This window comes from Dendronephthya gigantea, unplaced genomic scaffold (assembly GCF_004324835.1).
Source record: "Dendronephthya gigantea isolate DGI-Jeju-01 unplaced genomic scaffold, DenGig_1.0 000009F, whole genome shotgun sequence".
Taxonomy (NCBI): Eukaryota; Metazoa; Cnidaria; class Anthozoa; order Malacalcyonacea; family Nephtheidae; genus Dendronephthya; species Dendronephthya gigantea.
Genome location: NW_021163019.1, coordinates 2,546,567 through 2,566,937, shown reverse-complemented (window position 1 = coordinate 2,566,937; position 20,371 = coordinate 2,546,567). Strand labels below are relative to the sequence as shown.

Sequence of the window (20,371 nt, the reverse complement as noted above, 5' to 3'; positions counted from 1 at the left end):
ACTTTATATTTTCTCTTGATCTGAGTTGAATCATTACGTTTGACGAAGGAGAACGCTTCCTAATCGTGACGTCACGGCTGGATGCTAGGCCGTTTTGAGATTTTTGTGTGGCATTTGCCTCGCTTTCGTATTTTTGCGTTTGCTTCGCCTGCAGGATTTCGTGTCGCGTCCTAATTTCACGTGCTTTCCGTATTTTGCTGTTGTTTAGGAGTTAGGACCGGGCAATTGGGCTTTCGTATTCGCCTGTTTCATTACGAAGTTATCAGGAGTTATTTTGATTTTGAAGTGTTTGAAATAACAGTGAGGATTCTTATCAAAGCATCAGGAATCTATCTTGCAGTGTTTTAACGATGAGAAATCTGATTACCGAACGCACTTGCTATGATCTTTGATTATACTTCTAGTTTTAAGTCTTACTTACGCGTATATACTCGAATTACACAGCGTGTTTCGAAAAAAGTAGCCTCTACTGAAATCATTCTTTTGTCGTGAATGTTTATAATTCGACATTTTTTGCTTGGTCTTAATTTTTTGGGGACGCATGCAGCAGAAAATCTTTTGTTGTAGCCAAAAATTTCGTTTGCTTAACAATGTATACGTTTTATTGACCAAGCATATATGCTTGCAATGCTTACAAAGACTCGTTAAACCCCGAGTTACCAAACTGAATTCAAGAGTATTATTCTTGAGGTTATCGAATTTACATTTGGATTTGTGTCTTGCCTATAGTAGTTACAAATCAAAATTTAATCAAAATCTATAAAAAAGCTGATGATGAAATTTAATGTTTTAAAACAAATGATTGCTGGTTATTTTCAGCTATAGCTGGCTAATTTAAAAATCGTTGTGTATGAACATATATTTTATTCAAAATAAACATCGGGGTAATAAAAAAATTAAAGAATAGAATATAGAACTGTACAAAATGATTGTAACGCGCACTGATATAACGCAGCCTTTTTGTCAAACAGGAACTTGTTTTAATCTTCCAAATTAACCTAAAAGAATAGAACTACAAATATATGTACAAATGATAGGTACATGCATGCAGTATATTCATCATTATAGGACCTAGATTTGAGTCTTTTTGAAGTTTTAAAATAGTTGGACGTTATATATAAGCTTGCTTGCTATGGCACGAACGCATTAAAACACAACTTGCAAGATGAATTATGCAACACAGCTAAATAATCAGTAAAGATGCCTCATTTAAACGGGTTCATAGCAATGATTGCGTATAATTAAAAAGCGTTAATCGATAAAACAAAGTCAATATGAAGTATAATCATGCAGTCATAGCAGCACTGCATCTTTACATTCTTCTTGTATGGTTTTTTAAGTTTCATAGCCAAAACTACATATGAGATTAGGGTACATGCAGTAGTTATATTTAACCATTGTAAATTTCCAAGTTGTTAATGCTGAGCAGGCTACTTTCCGTACTCTTTAATATTTATCTTTCACGATTGCGCCATTTTACTATTAATTTGAGCGGTTCTAAAACAAGGATATCGCTAAAAGGTTGTTTAAACTTCTTTGCATGAAGTAATAGCCAATATAGGCAATGTTTACTGAATCCTGAAATCTTAGCTAGATAATTTTCTGCAAAGCATTAAAGGTGTATACAAAGCTGTGAATCTATGTTTTTTTCAAAATTCTTCATAATTATTATAAAATAAAAAGACACGCTAAATGATGTACGACAGTAGCATATGCATGAAAGCTGGATAGCCCTATAATCGTTCCGATCTAATAACACAGGATTTTACGATCAGCCAAACCTATATACGAGGGGAGCTTTTATCCCCAGCTCTATGGTGGGGGAGAGCTTAATAAATTCTACCTCAGAGCCGGTGGGGAATGAAGGGAATGTTGTGTATCTAACAGGCAAGGGACTGACCACGCACAACGAATCTTTCCAATGAGGTTTTCCCAACAGCGTAAATTTGGTAAAGCTCAAGTCCAGTCCCCGAAAGTTGGGTAGCGAAAATCTTCGAAGCTACTGATCGTAATATAAAAACTGGATTATTTGTCTACTATGCATTGCAATCACGAGGAGTAACAAGACTAATTTCAGAGATCCTTCACAAGTCGCAAGAATCGTACGTCAGCCACCGAGGACTGTACTGATCGTGTGCAGAAACGTTGGTTTTAAAACTATATAGCTGAATCGTTTTAAAGACATGAATACAGGGACGCCATGAACGATGCAAGGGCAAAGGGGGCAGATTTTGGTGAAAGGCCACTCCTGTAGTGGCGCATATATATATATATATATATATATATATATATATATATATATATATATATATAAAGAAAACGAGTTTAATGTTTTATATATATATATATATATATATTATATATATATATATATATATATATTATATATATATATATATATATTAATATATATATATATATATAAATGAAAACGAGTTTAATGTTTTTAAATGCTTTTTATTACGTTTAATCATGCATTCACATCGTCAACGTTTGCTCTATATATAATCTAAATAGTTTCTATACTCATTTTCTTGTTAAATCTTTTAATTTCGTCGCACGTGCACATTTTCACCTACAAATTTAAGAGAGTACAGTAGTGTTTTAGCTTCGCACTTAACGTATTCAAATTGTTTTAACTGATTTCGAAGTTTTAATTTTGCCTTTAATGGCTTTATACGAACTCACGCATCAAACGAACGTTCACCTGTCTGTCGATTGTCCTATTGCCTAAGGTAATATATCATGTGGGGAGCACTGACAAAAACCAGCAAGTTCAGCTGAAAGAGAAATTAATTTGTTTTGAATTTTAATTTAATTATATACAATTGTTCAATATAATTTCAACTTGAAAATTTAAAATGATTTTTGTTTAATTGTTGAAGTACATAAACTAAAATGAAATGTTTCGTTTAAAACAGGTGTAATGATGACGGATTCGCACTTAAGCTTGCATGTAGTTATGCTCGCTTAACAAATCATGTTCCATATACAGTTCCAAGCGATTGTTGCCTTTAAAGCAACGAAAAAGTGCTTGTGTCCTTGTGAAAAAGCCTCATTTTTATGCCTGCAGAAAGGAAATAGCGACACTTAATTGGACTGGAAGTTTATATACTTACGTGCAGGATTGCTGCAAAGGTCAGTAGCCACCTTTTTGATTATATCTATCATCTGCTTCGGGGTTGGCAAAAAGAATCGTTTCTGTTGCACTTCGCTAAAAATTTATTACGTTTGTTCAGTATACATTCACATTTATCGGTTACGATGTTAAAATGAGCGCTTAATGTGTCATTAATGTGTCACATCAAGTGAATGAGAATCACAGTGAAGTTTCCAGTTAAAAATTCCAGTTTCTTTCAGCAAAAGACTGAAAAGAGCATGTTGATATCGGCATGCAGGTCGCCATATATCTTTCTGCTTGTAATGAACTTATAGCTAATATAACTGAAAAAAAGATTTTGCTTAATTTGATGTCATTACATATTCTCATATACCATCATAACATCACGATGTATTATATTTCGTTGTCAAAATGGTTGTCCATGTCAATATATATTATTGCAGATTGCAATGCAAAATCAAAATACCACAGAAAAAATAACAGTAGCTATATTTTCACCTCTCGTCCCCGAAAGGAAGACCACCTCCTGTGAGAGCATTGAAACAACCACATGCTTTTTGGATCAATTTATCCGCTAAAAGAAGATCACCAAATCGCCATTATTATATACGATAACTAAAAAGTCTAACTAAAAGGTACAGGGGTCGTAAAAAAATGTAGCCCCCCCCCCATAAAAAGTACCAGCTTCAGTTGTTTGAATTATATGAGAAGAAGGCACCAACAATTAACAAATCATGTCCGTTTGTCTATATTCAATCAGTTTTTAATCCCGGCCTGCGAGTCAAACTTGTGATTTAGAGCAATAGAATGTCAGAGAAACACTACACGAATTGTTTTCTAGACCCCAAGATAGGCGCTAAAACCCAAGATAGGCACTTCTTAGCAGAAATTCAGTGAAAAAATAACTTCGGATCTTCGAATCTTACGGTTGTTCCCAAGGACTTGGCATGCAAACTTGGCCCCATTAATACCAAGATCGATTATTCCGGGAATGAATCTTTTCTCCCTAAAATGGAATATGTTCGAGAACAATTAGGGAGACAGAACTGGAATGTGAAGCTGCGGTGGGGTGAGGGAGTTATTGCTCCTTTGCAGTCACAACATTCTCCAATGTAAGCACGATTTTTGCGGCATGCTTAAAGGGGTATATTTACACTTATGTAAAATATATAAGGAGAGTTATATAAAAAACATTTATCGGAAAATCCCATGCTCGAAGCGCCCAACATGCACTACAAGTCTATAAGACAAAGTTATACTGCAGGTGATATAAAATTCCTTACTCAGATTCCTCCACTGGCATTGCTTGCGATAAGGCAAACAGTCCAAAGATCACAGCAACTGCAAAGTATTTCATCGTTGTAAAACGTCCTCGTTGACCAACTCTGACTTCTTTTAAATGAGTTTAATACGAATCGTTCAGGCTCCAAAGAACTTGTGCTCAAATGACAACGATGGAGATGTTTTTATATGCTACGAAGAGCTCCTTTGATTTATGAAACGAGCTACAATGCCATTGGTTCTTCCTCGTGGGTACTCAAAGCTATTTCTAGAATGTGCTTCTGTTAAAACATAACTAATTGAAAAATGATGAGGTAAGTTTTCGGATGTGTATACAGACTCACAAAATATTTAAACACCTTTACTTCATCCTTTAAACAGTTGCTTCAGAAATATACAAAAAGTTATTTCGAATAAATTAGGTGTTTATATGTAATACAACCTCGCAAGCCAAACTTTTCTATATACACACGCTCCACGGCCTATACGCTGTGGTTTATACTTTATAATATTGCCATGAGTGTAAACCTAACATTAGAGTGTTTATTCGGTAATTTTCTGTGAGAGTTGTCCCTAAAAAAATCTGGGAAAATATACGGCTTTGCAAGTAAAAAAACAAAAGGTTTTTATCATCATAAATGTTCTTTTTGTTATTGTATAATTGTTGGCATTCGGTTGTAAAGCTTGAAATAAAACATGCATAAATCACTGAAACCTGTAATGCACACAAAATGATATTATACATAAACAATAATTTTCCAGTTATAATTATTGTACTGTTATTGCTTATGTGTTAAATTGCGCTATAAACACGGCGTTGATGTTTAATAATTCCCCGTGACATTTTAATAAAAAATGCATGGCTGTTCATACATAACATATTTTTGAGGTAAATTGTGATTTTTTTAATGAAGTTTGAAAGCGCACTCAGTTAATATGCAATCTTGTTAAAGAATCGCACATTTTAGCTTATTAGGACTTCGAGCGTATTTTCTTTCAAACAAAGGGGGTTTGGGAGCGAGGCAGTGTTGAATTTGTACCCAGACTACCACGGGTTATGACGTCATTAAAATCTTAAACACGTGTAAGAAGGCCTGGGGACTAAGCTGGTGGGGTTAATTTTTGAACACCCGGACGATTAGCAAACAATGCACTTTTTCACAGCATTATATAAAATTATCTATGTTCTAAATACTAAATCATGCTAACTGGGAATTGTTAAAAAAATTCATAACTTTAATTATTGCTAAGTTAACATCAAAAGCCTTCTATAATTACCTCATATATACAGCTTACAAGTTATATTTGCTGTTCATAATTAGCTTGTAAATGTTTGTAAAATCTAATTGCCTTTTGTAAAGCTTGAAGACCGTATTAGTTTTCTAAATTCGTCAATCCTGAACGCAAAGGCCGCATATTGCGTGATAAAGGTGAATTATCAAACGGCGATGGTTTCTCGAAGGAGTTGAGAGTGCTTTTGCAGATCTACATTCATTATTTGATCCAACTCTGAAACACTGCAGGTTGAAGGCAATAAAATATACGCGAGCGATATTTGTCTTCGCTAATGGATCATAATCAGTGTTTACAACCTTTCAAATTGGGCCGTTTTATAAGCTGATAAAATAAAACTGCTTCAACACAAACAAATAAAGGTAATTTTCAATTAAAAATTGCAACAGGCAATATGTGACAGCATGTATCTAAGTTGTCAACTCGAAATCGAGGCTCGGTGTAGCAGTGTTATAGAATCAGGCCTTTCGAGTGATCAAGTATTTTTTTGCAGAAAAAAGCGATACCTGCGAACTAGTGTGATCAATCCTATACGGGGCATTGCAATGCTCACAAAAAGTAAACTATTGATGAAAAAAATATGCACTTCTGTGTACCCAAATATATACGAGCTTTGAACCTAGTGAAATTTTTTTATAAATAATCTTGATATATATAGATATAATACATTTAAAAACATAAATACAATTATTTTACTGTGTGACAGCATTGCTATAGCTAAAAGTATGAATACATTAGCTTTCTTGGAGTAATCAAATGATTTGATGTAAAACTAAGTATGCATAATACGTATAGACGTACGCAATTTTGATTGCACACATTTGTGATACGAACGCGCAATGTTCCGATACTGTAGAGACCTTTCAATTGGCTTTAACCAATACTGCCAACCGCTAACGATAAGTTTCAAAGCACAGTTTTTTGGCATAATTAATCTCACAATTAGCCACAATTTGCCTCGATTTCCTAGCTTCAGAAATCTGGCATTGGTTGCGAAAATTTAAAATGAGTTCTGTTGTTTGCAATTATAGAGGTCTATCGTAAATGCCGAGCTAAAGGTCACTACTTTCACTTGAGATCGATCTCTCCTCTGTTATGTTTCCGTGCGTATTCAGTACGAGAGAAGTATATCCTAAAATGTTGTCACCGGATTGATCATGTGGGACGATACTAGTCGAATGTTCTCGTTAAAACGTTTGATGTGAACTTGATCTCGATTTTTATAGCTGCGCGTGCATGCGCGATTTCACCCCTTATCCCCAGTATAGTCGGTATCGATGTATTTTACATGCATCCCTGTTTAGTGAAGTATACGAATATTTAGAACAGGCCAGTGTTATTACTTTGTCATATCGGCAGCTAGAGTAAAAGATTTTATTGTACGGATGTGTTTGCCTGTCTTGGTAGTATATGATTGGTATATGATGTGTACGTGTAAGTCTCTTGGGCTTCATGCTGATGCACATAACATGCAATCTTATTCTATTAACATCTGTACATTGTTTATATACATGGAGTAATAATTTCACTCAACTCACGGCGACCATCAGATAAGGACTCCTCAGGACTCAGAGCACTTAGTCTCTTTCAGGAGCATTACGCGTAGAATTACGGATCGACCTGCAGCAAAAAATACTCTAGACATTAATCTCTCATTGGCAACCCCCCTGTAATATAGTCTACTTACTTCCCTTGACAGAACTTCATCCGATTGCAACCCCCCCCTGTAGAATACCACCCTATTGCTAACCGCCCCTCACAACAAGAATAACCCCCCCTAAAACCTTACTGGTAACCCCCACGATGAAATACCACCCCATGAACTGCCAACCCCCGTGACCAGCCGAATGACTGGCAGCACCCCCTTATGCCATACGTCAAAATATAGTCAAACTGTCAACCATTCCCCCCGTAATATACCACATCACAACACTAACCTTCGCTTATATCGACCATCTTTGACGGACGACATTTCCGGAGTCTTGAAATTATGATCATCCTTTAAGTCTGACACATCTAAAAGACAGTAGTATCGCGTCAAAGATATCTCTCTCATGAAAATAATCAATTGGAAACTCCTCAAGAATATGGACAATGATTTGAATTCACCCACCATCGCCGGAGGACGACGTGATATTATCTAATGATCCGAAAGCCTCTCTCGACTTTGAGTTACCTCTACACGAAGAAAAAAATAAAACAGAAATGCATGAATCTTTGATTTACTTCCGATGGCTATGCAGTCGTGAACAGTTGCTATTTATACTTCAATCTATGCCCAGACCTCGTCCTTAGAAGCGCGTAGTTAAGGACGAATATAATTATGCATTGTTTACTGAATTTACGACGACAAAATCCAACATAATGATGAAGACGATGATGCTATATCAATAGTCTTTTTAGGCGATCAAAGTTTAGAATTATAGTTTCTATTACCTCGATAAAAATGGAGTCTTCTCATTCTGCATTCTTTTTCCTGTTAGATGTGGTGTTGAAATCTGGTTTAGACTCTATAATGAGAAAAAAACCTACAAAATCCGAAGGTATTTCATCGGTGAATTACGTGTATTTCTCTGCAGATGAAACTCTGTCGAAGGTGAAAAGCTACGAAGAGGTTTTGTGATGGTTTTTTGAAACACAGAAGTGTTCAGCTTAACTGTGTTTATGATTCTTTCTTTGCAATGAGACAATGTCGTCTTTTATTGTTAGAACCAAGAAATCACAAAACGTATTTATAGAAAACGAAATATGAAATATACTTGTTGCGAAGACACTCGCAATGGTAACGGTTCACGATGGTAACGGCTATGTTCTTATGGGACGAAAATATAAATGGATGTACTATTATACCTCTAAGAGTCTGGCCGATAGATTACTGGCGTCTTTAGTGTCTTTCTATACAAAATATACAAGCAACGAAGCATCGGGTGAAACAAAATAAGGAGTATTTGATAAACAATTACTGAACGAACTTACTTTCCGTTCTTCGGCTGTTGTTTTAGCATCGTTCAACTCCCGCGTTAACAGCTTTACTTGTTCTTGAAATCTGCAATTTGATAGAACGGTAAGAATTGAAGTATCAGTCAAACTGATGTTCGCTGATGTTTTTATTTGTAGTTTGCTATTGTGTTTGTTTGTTTGCTAATTCATCTGTCTGTGTAGCTTCTTAATTTATTTATGTTTGTTTTTCTTTTTGCTTGTTTGTCGATTTGGATATTTCTTCTCCAGCTTGGTGATTTGTTTTTTGTTGATTTATTTTGTTTTCTCGAAAGGAAGCTTGTTTGTTTATCTGTTTTCTTGTTTATCTTTATTGCCCCCTTGTTTACCTGGCGTATTTATAATGTATACGATCTCGCTCTTCCTGATCACCCTGCATGAGAACAGAGATGAAGAGAAAATATTCAAAACCTGAATCTCATTTATTCAGCGCTCAAACCGCTCAAAACAATAATCCTGCCGCTTTTACCCTGAAATTATACAATTCATCAAGTAGTTTTTGATTATCAATCAGGGCCACCATACTGTTTTGTAATGCTTCAGTTGCCTAAAGAGGGAGAAAGAAACGTAAGGCTCTACACAGTTGTTCTCAACTGAGAACAACTCTTCAATTCTGTTTTCACTTTAGTAAAGCTTATGGCACAAAAACTACAATAACCACCAACTCATACGACACGTTTTATTAATCTTTTACACGTTCTTGTGATGGGTAAACTCTCCGCAGGATTGAAACTCCTCGGGCCAAAAATATACACATAAAATTTATCCAGTTGAATGATAAATAAGCGTTTTTACCTCGTCTAGACTTTTGGTGAGCTTTGAAATCCTCCTTTGAAGAGCGGCTATTCTGTCCTGGTTTTCCCGCGCTTTGTCTTCAAGATCTGGAACGATAAATATTGAAAAGAGAACATCGTTTCAACAGTCGTTTCACCACGTGAAGACTTAACGCTTGACGATCCTCTCAGATAGACTTCGAGTACCTTTATTTTGACGTGAAATGTCCTTCAAAGTTGCATTTTGCTTTTCAAGTTCGACGATATAATGTGCTTTGTCTTCATCGGCTCTCTTGAAGGCATTCTTAAAAATCATGGAAAAGGGGAAAGGATGAAATGAAGAATGGCTGGTCATGTATGCATTCTTTCCACGGTCAGTTGGTCGGGCTATTCGCTGTTGAGCTCTGGGTATCTCAGAGTTAATGGTTCACTGGTAAGAGGTCTGAATTAGCCGTTAATCTCTACCATACGGTGGTGATTAAACAGCATCTAAAGTGTTTAGCCTTTGTTGTTTAACCAAAACTGGAAGAAGGTCTAACCTTTTGTTCGTCTGTGGCGCGATTCAAAGAGTGGTGACATCTTCGGACCTCAGTTTCCAGCTCGTTGATCCTGCATGGAGAGTGAAAATGGTTATGTACAGAAAGAGTTTGGGTCATATATTGTGGATTTCCTTACGTACACAAGCTATTCCTAGCTAGCTTACCTAGAAATTATATTTGCACAGAAAGTTCTTAAACATATTTTATTCCTTACCTCGTTTGATCTTGTTCTCTCAACTCGTCCTAGAAAAAAAGACGAAGCCACTCGTTATATGTTCAATTTTGTTGCTTCAGACAAAACTAGAAGATGTCACCAAAGATTAGGTTTTATAAATGGGACTACCTTTGTCTTAATCTCGTGCTGAAATTCGTCGTATTTCTGCTTCAAGCGAGTTTTCTCTTCTGTAAGTCTAGAAAGAAAGTACATGGTAATCATCATAGAAGTTTAGGACGAACAAAACCCTCGTTCTTTCCCGGGGGATATACACTAACCTGTTAATCTGGGTTCTCATATTTTCAATTTCAGTGGTGTCTTTTTCCTGTTGTTTACGTAACGCCTTAACAGTGGACTTCTCGTCCACGAGCTGCAACTAAAGAGAATTGATTCAAAATGAACTCCAGTGAAATGGGAACGTTTTTGAATTTTGAACTGTACCTTTATATCTGCTAATTTCTCTTCGAACTTTTCTTTTTCTTTTTGCAGATTTTTTTGACTTTCTTGAAGTTCATCAACCCCTTCAGCCTTAAAAAGATTACCATCCAAACTCTACGTCAGTCTTATGCCTCGTATTTAAACAAACCACGCACGCGGTTATCACGTGAACATATCCTCAAAAAGCAGAAACTGTAAATGTCAACGCACTCGACTTTTGACCATTTTTTCCTCCGCATCTTTCACTGCAAGATTGCATTCCTCCCTCTCCTGACGAGAAAACGATTTAAGTTTTAGAAAAAAAGTATTCTGGAAAGAAACTACAGTCGCGGCAATATGGAGTTACTCATTTCCTCAAAATTATCAGTTCATCAAATATTTTAAGGAAACTCCTTGATAAACTCCTAACTTCCGGTTTCGAATTGACCAATCCTATTGGATAATAAAATAAACAGACGCGTATGATTGGTCAATTGGAAGTTAGGAGTTTGTCAAATATTTGATGAACTCCATAAGCCACTGATAAATTTGAGCAAATGAGTTGCGCTCGGAACGCGACTATAATTCACGTCGTATGAGAAACCTACGCGCTGTAATTGACGATACAATGATGCAACTTCATCTTTGCATTTCGCTTGATCTTCTTTGGCTTCGTCAAGAGCATTCTCCAGTTTCTATTGAAGCGACAGAAAACAAATTCATGAAACAAAAGTGCACCACTGATTCATCGAAGGCCCTGACGCATATTGTTCTTCAATCTGAACGCTCGTAATGTGTCCACTCGTTCGCATCTACCAAAAGGCGAATATCGCACATAAAATAGTGGCAATTATTTCAAGTGTATGTGGGCCTTGCCTCTCTTAAGGTTTGCTCTTCTTTCAGTTTTATTTCCAGGCGAGATTTCTTGCCAGCGATGTCACGAATTCCTTCCTAAGGAGCGAAAAAAAAAACGATCAAACAACGTGAACTTTCGAGAATCGCAGATTGACATCGTTGGGCGAATATAAATACATGCAGTCTCTGTACTCTGTCTAACGTCGGTCAATTTTTCTCCTTAATACAAGTAGAGCACCGCCCGTTCATGGCAGTGAATCAACCTAATATATAATACTTCTTTGCACCTTCAATTCCTCATTGGAATGAGAAGTGGCGTCCTCCAATCTCTCTAGCTTCTGAAATGAAAAGAAACCGTTTAAGAATGATCCTTAAACGACCCTCAGTTCTTAAGGAACCAAAGAAAAGTTATAAAAAAAGCCAGGTCTATACCTGCTGTCGCTCCCTCAATAGTTTACATTCCTCTTGACAGGAAGAGAGTGTCTGTAAACAACAACACAAACATTGATCGCGAGGTGATACAGGTCTCGTCGGTGCAAAAGTAGACTGGCTATAAAAGCAACTCGTTCAAAGCTTTTTGATTTCCAAAATTGAATTAGAAAGAACGAAAAAACTTTGTCTAAATATATTGGTGAAAATAGGGGAATCTGAGAGAAATATTTTAATTGTTTGTGCTAATAATAATAATAATACCTCTTGTAATTTCAAATTCTCATCTAAGATGGTGTTCAAACGTTTTTTCAAGGTCAAAGTTTCAGTCTCGGTCTAAACAAGAAAGATGGACGATCAGATTTGCTTAGACAGTCCAATATAATAGAGTATGATTCACAACGGAGAGGATGAAACAAGAGAAAAGCCTGTCAAAACAACCTCTTTTGATCTTCTTTCCAACTCCGTCTGAAGTCTTTCCCGGTCGTCCTGGGAAATGATCGATCGAGTGTGTTCAAAAATTCAACTCAAAAACAGATACAAACAGACGTTAATGAGTATAAGACACAAACTTGCTAACTTACTTGAGTATTCTTCAGGTCTCTCTCCAAAGCATGCGATTTAGTCGTTCCTAATAGATAAAATGTAGTGAATTCTTAATGAAGATAAACAAGGCTTGTTTAACTTAATGTTTATGAACTTGTTTAAGTTCATTTGCATTCGATTCGGCACATGAGAAGTTCGACGTCTGAAACGTGCCCAACTGATGCTGCTGTCTGCATGTCCAAATTTTTTTACAAAGAAACTGTGAATACCTTCATCTTGATATTTCTTAAGTTTTCTAAGCTCTTCCTGTGTGAAAATGATAAGAAAAAGTAATTTTCATGCAGAAACATCGAATCGTAGAGCAATAAAACAGGAATATAGGAATTCATTCACTGCACAAATACGAATGTTTTTTACCTTAGTGGACTCGGATTCCTTCTTGTGTCTTTCTAATTCTTTCTCACTTTTCTTCCACTTTATTTTATACCTAAAGCGTAAAGAATAACAGCATGTTTATGAAAAACAAGCGTTAAAAACACGAGAACCCACACCAGTCCACAAATAGAGGAAACTCATATTTAACCAATGGCAATAGTTAGCCCAGTTACCAACAATTTTTCATTGGGAACTTACTCTTTGATCATTTCCAAAGCTCTGGTTTTCAAATCTTCTTTCTTGTCTTCGTTTTCTTTGGCAATTTTCTCCTGTTCTTTTGCACTTTCCGTCTTCTCAGCGAGCTCGCGATTTCTCTCCCGCAACTTTGAAAAAGAAATAAACAAAACAAGAAGATATAGTCCGAGCATTATCAATAAATTTTTGACAAAAACCCCACGCATGTCAAACCTTGTCATTCAATCGATCAATTTGTTCCAGTAGCGAGTCCCTTTCTTGCTCCTCGCTTTCAATTTTCTTAAATAAAGTATCCATGCGGTTCGTCAACCGTTCACGGAGTAATTCGCTCTCTTCCAATTTCGCCTTGCAATCTCGCAGGCTCGCTATGATCGTGGATTTCTCCTGGCCGCTAATCTTAATCTCTTCATTTAAATCTTCAATCTACAAATAGATTCGGTTTAAGCAAGCTATTCAAAGGAATAACCTCCTTCATTTTTTTCCTTCTTCATTGAGATCGTACCTGCTTTAACATGGTACCTCGTCCACCCTCGGTCCATTCCAGTCTCTTCGCGGCACTGGATAAGTCTTCTTCGAGCTAAAATGAAAACATGCAGAAACGATATTGAACAATCATCACCAGGAGCCAAGTCTTTACGGAACGAAACTTTAGGTTAAAAAGCCAACCTTTTTCTTCTCGCGTTCACAATCGTCCAGTTTATCATTGAGGTCTTCCACCTTCTTCGTCAGACGTCTTTCCCTTTCTTCGTCTTCGCTTTAAAAGGAAAACAAGAAAATGAAATGATTTCGTATTTCAAGATTTCTGAAGCGATTATTACCATCAATATATACAAACTTTCGCCGCGAAGAAGGTACTGATCAATGTATGCTAGCTAGCAGTGGCGTAGCCACCCTGACGATTTTGTCCCGCTATTGTATGCTACTGTATGCTAGCTACTGCATAGTAGGAATATATACCGAGGGAAGGTTGTTTGAAAGGCTAGAAAAACCAAATCTGCAAACCTTTTTATCTTTTTCATTTGTCTTTTTATTTTCTTCTCATTTGCACTTTCATTCATCAAGTTCTGTCGGTATAATTGCAATTAACAATGGCGCCATTTTTCATATCACTTTTATATTAAACTTTATTCAATTTACAGCCAACTTCTGGGGAAAATTTCCTGGTAAATATTTCAAGTTACCTTGACACTTTTCAATTCATCGAGAAGCTTTCCAGCCTCTTTTTTCTCCTTATTTGATAAACGCTCCTGGAAAATGAATAAAAACCAAACGCGTTGCCGTTTCTAAAGCTTACGTATTAGGGTTCATGTGAGGAAATGTTCTAAAAAGCTCATCTTCTATACACTCCAAGTGCTCACCTGGTCGTAAACTTGTCTCACTTTTGATTCAAGTTCTTCATCTTTCGCCTTCTTTTGACTGTCGCGTAGCTAAAAAATAGAAATGATGTGTGAAAGCTAGATCATGCTTTTGAATTTGATAGTGACGAGGGCCGCGGGGGCATACAAGACAACAAGTTGAAACAATATCCAATGAAAGGGAATATCAACTACAGGCATATTAGTGCTCAGAGCAGCATCGAGACAAGACCGAACTATAGGTGCTGAATTCTGTTGGGAGATCTTTCCATCGTCCCAGGTAACTGATGGCAAACCTTATCCCGAAGATCTTGGATTTCTCGCTCTTTTTCCAAAGTTAGTCTCACGCTTTCAGATAACAACTCTCTTTCAGCTTCTGCATCCTAATTAAGGAGGATTAATTGAGGTTGAATATTCCAATAAAATGGATTGTCACAGTATTTGGTGTTAAGAACTGCACTACAGTAACAAGCCCTAGAATAACTAGGTACACAAGTGCTTATCTTCCCAGAGAAACCGTAAAACGTTTGCGCAAAACTTGAGAGTATGAGTATGGGAGCAAGCTAACCTGCCTAGCGAGTTCCTCCACTCTTTGTCTCCTTTCCGCTTCATCACGAGCTTTCCGAGCTCGCTCTCTAAACAAACAATGCGAGAAAATATCAGTGGGGGTTCTTGGGGATGCACGGGGGTGTGGTCTTGCACTTTGGCCAATGCAGGTGCAAGATCGAGAGTTGGAGAAGTATTAAATCGATCCTGTTGCTAAGTTTTATAACAGCACTAAATTATAACAGTGGTATTACTACAGGGTCTTAGAAGGCAAGGATATGCACTAAGCAGTGCACACCACACAATTTCCAGGACAATCTCATGAAAACTTTCAAGAACCTACCGTTCAGACCATGAACCTCGTAAATCTATAGAAAGGCGTATCATTGATTGTTTAGTATTTTCTATTAAAAATGGTTTCAAGCATCAAAGATTTCAAGCCATATTATTTCCACTCACCATCTTCCACCCTTTGAAAAGAGTCTTCTAGTCTTCTCACCGCTCGGCGACTCTCGCTGCCTGACCTAAACATCCGAATACAGAACCATAAATTGGACCCGCAGCCACAGGAATCTCTAATGGTATTGGGAGAAGTTCCTATCTAGGTCTAATGGATTAGCTGTGTTTGTGATGATATGTTACCTTTCACGTTCCTCCCTGTCTCTCTCAAGTTCTTTGGCCAATCTTCGTTGTTCACCTTCTAACTTTTTCAAAGAATCATGAACATCCGCGTTTGTCTACAAAAAAAAAGAATGAAGAATGTTGTGTATTTTCCATTTCTACCTTGTAATGTACACAATGGTTGCATGATTTATCAGACACCCTTCAGCAAAATGCTGTCATGTAAATGTTCATCATCTTGTAAAAGGAGTCTGACTTTAGAACTTACCTCAGGGTTGCTCTGGTCAGCAAATCTTACCTAATTGAAATTGTAATGAGATTCATCAATACGATTCAAGCTTTTGAAAAGCTCTAGAAGTGTGGCTCGTATACAATTAATACCTGAGGCTTTGTTTTATCCTGTTGTTGCCTTCGTCGCCTCTGCACCAGCTCGGATGTGTTGTCAAGCTCAGATCGTAACTGAAATTTAGCAGTGATCAATTGCATGGTGAATGATCCAAAATAATTAATGCAAAAGAATCTGTCTTAACATGTATCAATCCAAGTCATATTATGAGAAATATTCAAATCATACTTTTCTAATCTCTTCATCTTGATCTGTGTTAATGTTCCGATAATGTTCGAGCATCCGATCCGCAGTTGTCAGCACTTCAGCCGTTGCTCTTAACGATGTCGTTAAATCCTGGACCTTGTCCACAGTGTCATTATCAAGCATGGATCTTCTCAGAGCAGAACTTCTGTAAGGCGATCGAAGATGATTGGTTCGTACAGATCTGCGCCTTGATGATTGAGGAATGTCTGTGTCTGCGTGCCATGAATCAGAGTCTGCCATGAGCATGCACAAGGCCAATCTCAAAACGACCTGGAAATTAGTAAAACCTAATGAAAAAAATAAAAGGTTTGGATGGTATGCTATTAATCAAAGCTGAATCTGTATTAATATACATTCATAGCAACCAGGAACATTTCTAAATATTCATAATATCTCATTTGTATCACTAAGGGTAGTGTTAGCTAACAAGCTTTGGTTCTTGTGTCAAAGTCATCACCTATGTGAAATAGTCCAGATGGAAATTTGTCTTTATTTTGTGTATTTCAATTGTCATTGATGATTGTCAAATTCTAATACAAAGCTTAAAAAAACCTGAATAATTTTATCACAAACATAATAATATCAATATCAATTTAAAAATCTGCAATTTCACTGTGTACTATCACTACTATGCATTGGTATTAAGCCAATATTCCTTTATTTACGTTGCACAATGTCAAATCATTTTGAAACATTCACAGTTGTAACAATGGCATTGAATTAATTCATATATTTTATAAACACTTGAGAAGATCGCGTGTAGTACAATATCGGTTTAAAAATAACGCTCGTCGGTTTATGAAAATACCACTTCAATAGCCGATATTCATAAGTTGTAATCATAGTTGGCAAACATACACACAACAGCACGCGAATGAACGTACAACCTGTCAAATTCCACCACGATAAAAAAGCTTCCCAAACACTTGAACTGTTTAAAAATTAATGCGTGCATTTCGAAAGGTAGATATTTAAACGAATTCAAACTCTCCGCGATACCTTATTCCACTTCGGATTTAAGGCTTTTCAAATCCAACCGTTGTTTCTTTTGAAATTAACGAGAAAACGAGCATAATATTGTTCGGCATCGTTGATTGATGACATGCGTTTTCAATTTAGCAAACACTCGCAGGGGATCGATAGATTTTTGCCTGATTTTCGGCAATCTTTAGCTCAAGACAATCCACGGCTTCGCCAGTAGTTGTATTCCACAATTTTTGCATGCTAAAAAGCCAAAATAACCGTTGGTAATCCCGGTTTATTTGCACGTGGCTTTGCTATAAAATTTCAAAATGCTACAAAAAATTGAAATCGCCGCTCCATGTTTTCGACTATTACGCATGCGTCGTACTATTAATAGAACCGAGCTTTTCCAAGCGACATGTGACTGCCATGTGATATTGAATTTTTTTATTATTTTAAACCTGGTAAATAAACAATCAAACCGTATGCCGCAAACAACTGTCAAATACAGCTTTCTACAGTGACACGGCAAAAAGGACTTCATGGTTTGAACATTATTACGTGATAATTTTTAGTATATTATTAACTCCGGAGACAACCGGTTTTGTTCGGCCAATATCACACTCGTTGCCATCACTCTAAAGCGGCTTGATGCTTGTCGAGCTTCGCCGAAGTAACTTGTGTTCAATGTTGGCTCATGTCAAATTCAATTACCAAAATCACGAAAAAAAAAGTGAAATGAAATCGTGCGTGCAAAAAAATATACACACATAGCTAGAAGCATCCATTTTTACACAATGGCTATAATCACAATGATGTACGAATAAAATTTAGTACAGAAATTCCTAATTTTACATTCATAAACTGAGCTCTACGTCTTTCGAGTGATGGAGTTTTATAGTGCGATCGATGATTTGATAGTGCGCTGGACAAGAAGGATGTAAACAAAACAAAACAGGTTTCTATCATTTCCTTGAAACGCTTCCAGCTCGGCATCTCTGTGACTTTGTGCTCGTTGAATATCGTTGAATATCGTTGATTTTTAGGACATACAGGACGTTGGTTGGAGAACTAAAAGCTTCGCATTTTGCGAAATAAAACATTATTGATGGCAAAGAGGTTGCGCATTCCAGAATTAGATGGTTTTCATGAGAAAAAAGGACGATTTGTGGCCATCTCCTCTGACCATCTTACGGCTCGTAGAGCTGGAGACACGTATGACAATGGGGTTTGTTTCAGCCAAAAACCTCTCAAACTTGGCGATGTTTTTCAACTACGGATTAACGAAATGGACTTAAAATGGGCAGGATCTTTGGTAAGACATTAAATGGGGGTACTAAAAAAAAGCGCAATAGGAGAACGTTTGAAATTTTTCGGGTTTTATCTATTACGAATGACGCGTGTGTTTTCATTGCATGCCTTCTCGAGTTCTGTATTAGGGACAAAGATCAACAATGGTATACTCAAGCGTTTTTCCGAAGCATATTAGGTCTGATTTTGATTTTAATTTGAAGAAAAGAAACGTAATTTACAATCCTAGTTACACGGTAATTGAACATGAAGGTTGAATTACTATTTAATAAGACAACGAACAAGTGTTATTAAGTAATGACACACCGTGAAATGAAGTCAGGTTCATGTACATTGTCAAAGAAAAAGATCTCTGATGCATAAAATAAGTGTCTGTAGAACTTTCCGAAAAGCTTTCCACATTTATAAAACATTCAGCGTAATATGCTGCGCAATTATATCTTATCAAGTTTTTGAATGGCACAATGTCCACTCAACGATCTTTATTCCGCTATCATTAACTTAAAAGTTTATTTTAAAATTTGTATAGGATGGGAATTCATGATGACTTTCACTGGGAAGCAATTTTGGGATTGCCAATAGCATATGAAGGGCTTTTCACTTGCCTTAAACCCAGGGTTTGTCGGCAAGTCGGTTTCATGGTCACAGACTTGTTGCTGCATTGCATAGAGCACACATCCCCCCTTCAGTTCTGCACTTCTCTATGATGACACAAAGTTTTGAAAGCTTTTGAGTGTTAATTCTTGCATTCACAAACCAGTCTGAAATTGCAGCATGAAAGCGACTTGTTGACAACCCCTACCTCCCCAAAATAAGGCAAAGATTGGCAAAGATTGAAACGGACATAATACAAAAAACCACGGTGTGTGAGGCCCAATCCAAGTACCGTGATCTGTTGCAGAGTATCTGGCTAAATAGGTAATTCCAGAAGGTAAACTTAGCAATGTAGATGAAAAGAAGAAACTATGAATGCTGCCTCAGTTGCCAAAACTACCTCAAATCACATGAGGTTACCTAAAGCAATTTCAGGTAGTTTCACAAATGGGGCAGCGAGATGCGTATTGATTTTATTAAGAGCAATTATTTTGTTTCAGAGACTGGGAATAACAACGTGCAACCCTGACCAGTCGTCCGTCAACATTGTCAGGGCAGCAACAGATCTTTTTAGCGACGATTTTAAAGATTTCTGGATCCTATCTGGAAGCAGGCTGCATCATGGTGTAAAAGAAGAGGATTATAGTCTTAATCTGCATACACTCGAAGTGGACAGTAGGGTCGGTGTACAGGTTACCCAAAATGGTGATCTGGTTTATTACATCAATGGTACAAGCATGGGTGCAGCCGCATGCGACATTCCCACCAAGAAACCAATATATTGCATATTTGATATTTATGGCAGGACTAAGGTTATTTCAAAAGAATTATTCCAAGGTAAATAGAAATTTCGGACAATTTAGGACTTTGATGAAAAACTTTTTGGAAAGTGACTCCTTACCTGATGTACGCTTTACTTCTTATCAACAAGGTTCAGTCATTCTGACATTCTTTATTATGCTTTTAGCTGAAAAACTAGAAAATATTTGCAAGAAGAGAGTAAGAGAACTTGTTACAGATGACAACCTGAGCAAATTACTTTTACCAAAATGTATTTTGGAGGACATAAGGAAAATAGATAGAAAGAAATAGCTCAACCTACCTTGGCCTTGTAAAAAAATAGTCATGATTTGTTCTAGTTATTGTGGTTGATTGTGTAAATTTAGCTTTTAGTTTATGACAGATTATTTTAATTTAATAGCAGATCTGCTAAAGAGTGTTGTATAGTCAAAGATCAGAAATAGTATTTAAACTGTAAAGAAAAAATGAAGTGTCATCATTGTACATAAAATTT

General features: G+C 36.7%; 2 protein-coding genes across 7 annotated transcripts; one reads left to right on the top strand and one right to left on the bottom strand.

Annotated features, from left to right (window-relative positions):
* Positions 1-3,157: 3,157 nt before the first annotated feature.
* Positions 3,158-17,519, bottom strand: LOC114517685 (paramyosin-like). 4 transcript variants are annotated; one of them, XR_003686404.1, is made up of 44 exons: positions 17,097-17,519; positions 16,192-16,496; positions 15,999-16,076; positions 15,886-15,915; positions 15,639-15,733; positions 15,456-15,520; positions 15,340-15,364; positions 15,019-15,085; positions 14,747-14,833; positions 14,454-14,522; positions 14,277-14,342; positions 14,098-14,159; positions 13,762-13,849; positions 13,598-13,672; positions 13,309-13,518; positions 13,099-13,223; positions 12,883-12,952; positions 12,735-12,771; positions 12,504-12,550; positions 12,361-12,408; positions 12,184-12,255; positions 11,923-11,973; positions 11,778-11,828; positions 11,512-11,586; positions 11,244-11,330; positions 10,867-10,926; positions 10,660-10,746; positions 10,497-10,594; positions 10,348-10,414; positions 10,219-10,247; positions 10,005-10,074; positions 9,673-9,769; positions 9,488-9,573; positions 9,162-9,239; positions 9,022-9,065; positions 8,672-8,741; positions 8,546-8,590; positions 8,132-8,205; positions 7,809-7,873; positions 7,633-7,711; positions 4,405-7,315; positions 4,048-4,127; positions 3,620-3,695; positions 3,158-3,214 (listed from the first exon to the last, which is right to left on the bottom strand). XR_003686404.1 is itself a non-coding variant. In XM_028537476.1 (41 exons), exons 2-41 carry the CDS (start codon positions 16,453-16,455, stop codon positions 7,273-7,275), a joined length of 3,036 nt encoding a protein of 1,011 aa, XP_028393277.1. In that variant the 5' UTR covers positions 16,456-16,496; positions 17,209-17,519; the 3' UTR covers positions 4,404-7,272. The 4 variants fall into 4 exon arrangements, 1 of the variants encoding a protein (XP_028393277.1); XR_003686403.1 differs by having other exon boundaries at positions 17,209-17,519; XR_003686405.1 differs by having other exon boundaries at positions 16,192-16,479; positions 17,209-17,519.
* Positions 17,520-17,855: 336 nt separating this feature from the next.
* LOC114517828 (neuralized-like protein 4) lies at positions 17,856-20,353 on the top strand. Of its 3 annotated transcripts, XM_028537651.1 has the most exons (4): positions 17,856-18,130; positions 18,219-18,487; positions 19,578-19,914; positions 20,045-20,353. In XM_028537651.1, the coding sequence occupies exons 2-4, from the start codon at positions 18,281-18,283 to the stop codon at positions 20,167-20,169; spliced, it is 669 nt and encodes a 222-aa protein (XP_028393452.1). In that variant the 5' UTR covers positions 17,856-18,130; positions 18,219-18,280; the 3' UTR covers positions 20,170-20,353. The 3 variants fall into 3 exon arrangements, 2 of the variants coding, with proteins under 2 accessions (XP_028393452.1, XP_028393453.1); XM_028537652.1 differs by lacking the exon at positions 17,856-18,130 and having other exon boundaries at positions 18,400-18,487; positions 19,013-19,914; XR_003686434.1 differs by lacking the exons at positions 17,856-18,130; positions 20,045-20,353 and having other exon boundaries at positions 18,394-19,401; positions 19,578-19,669.
* Positions 20,354-20,371: the final 18 nt, after the last annotated feature.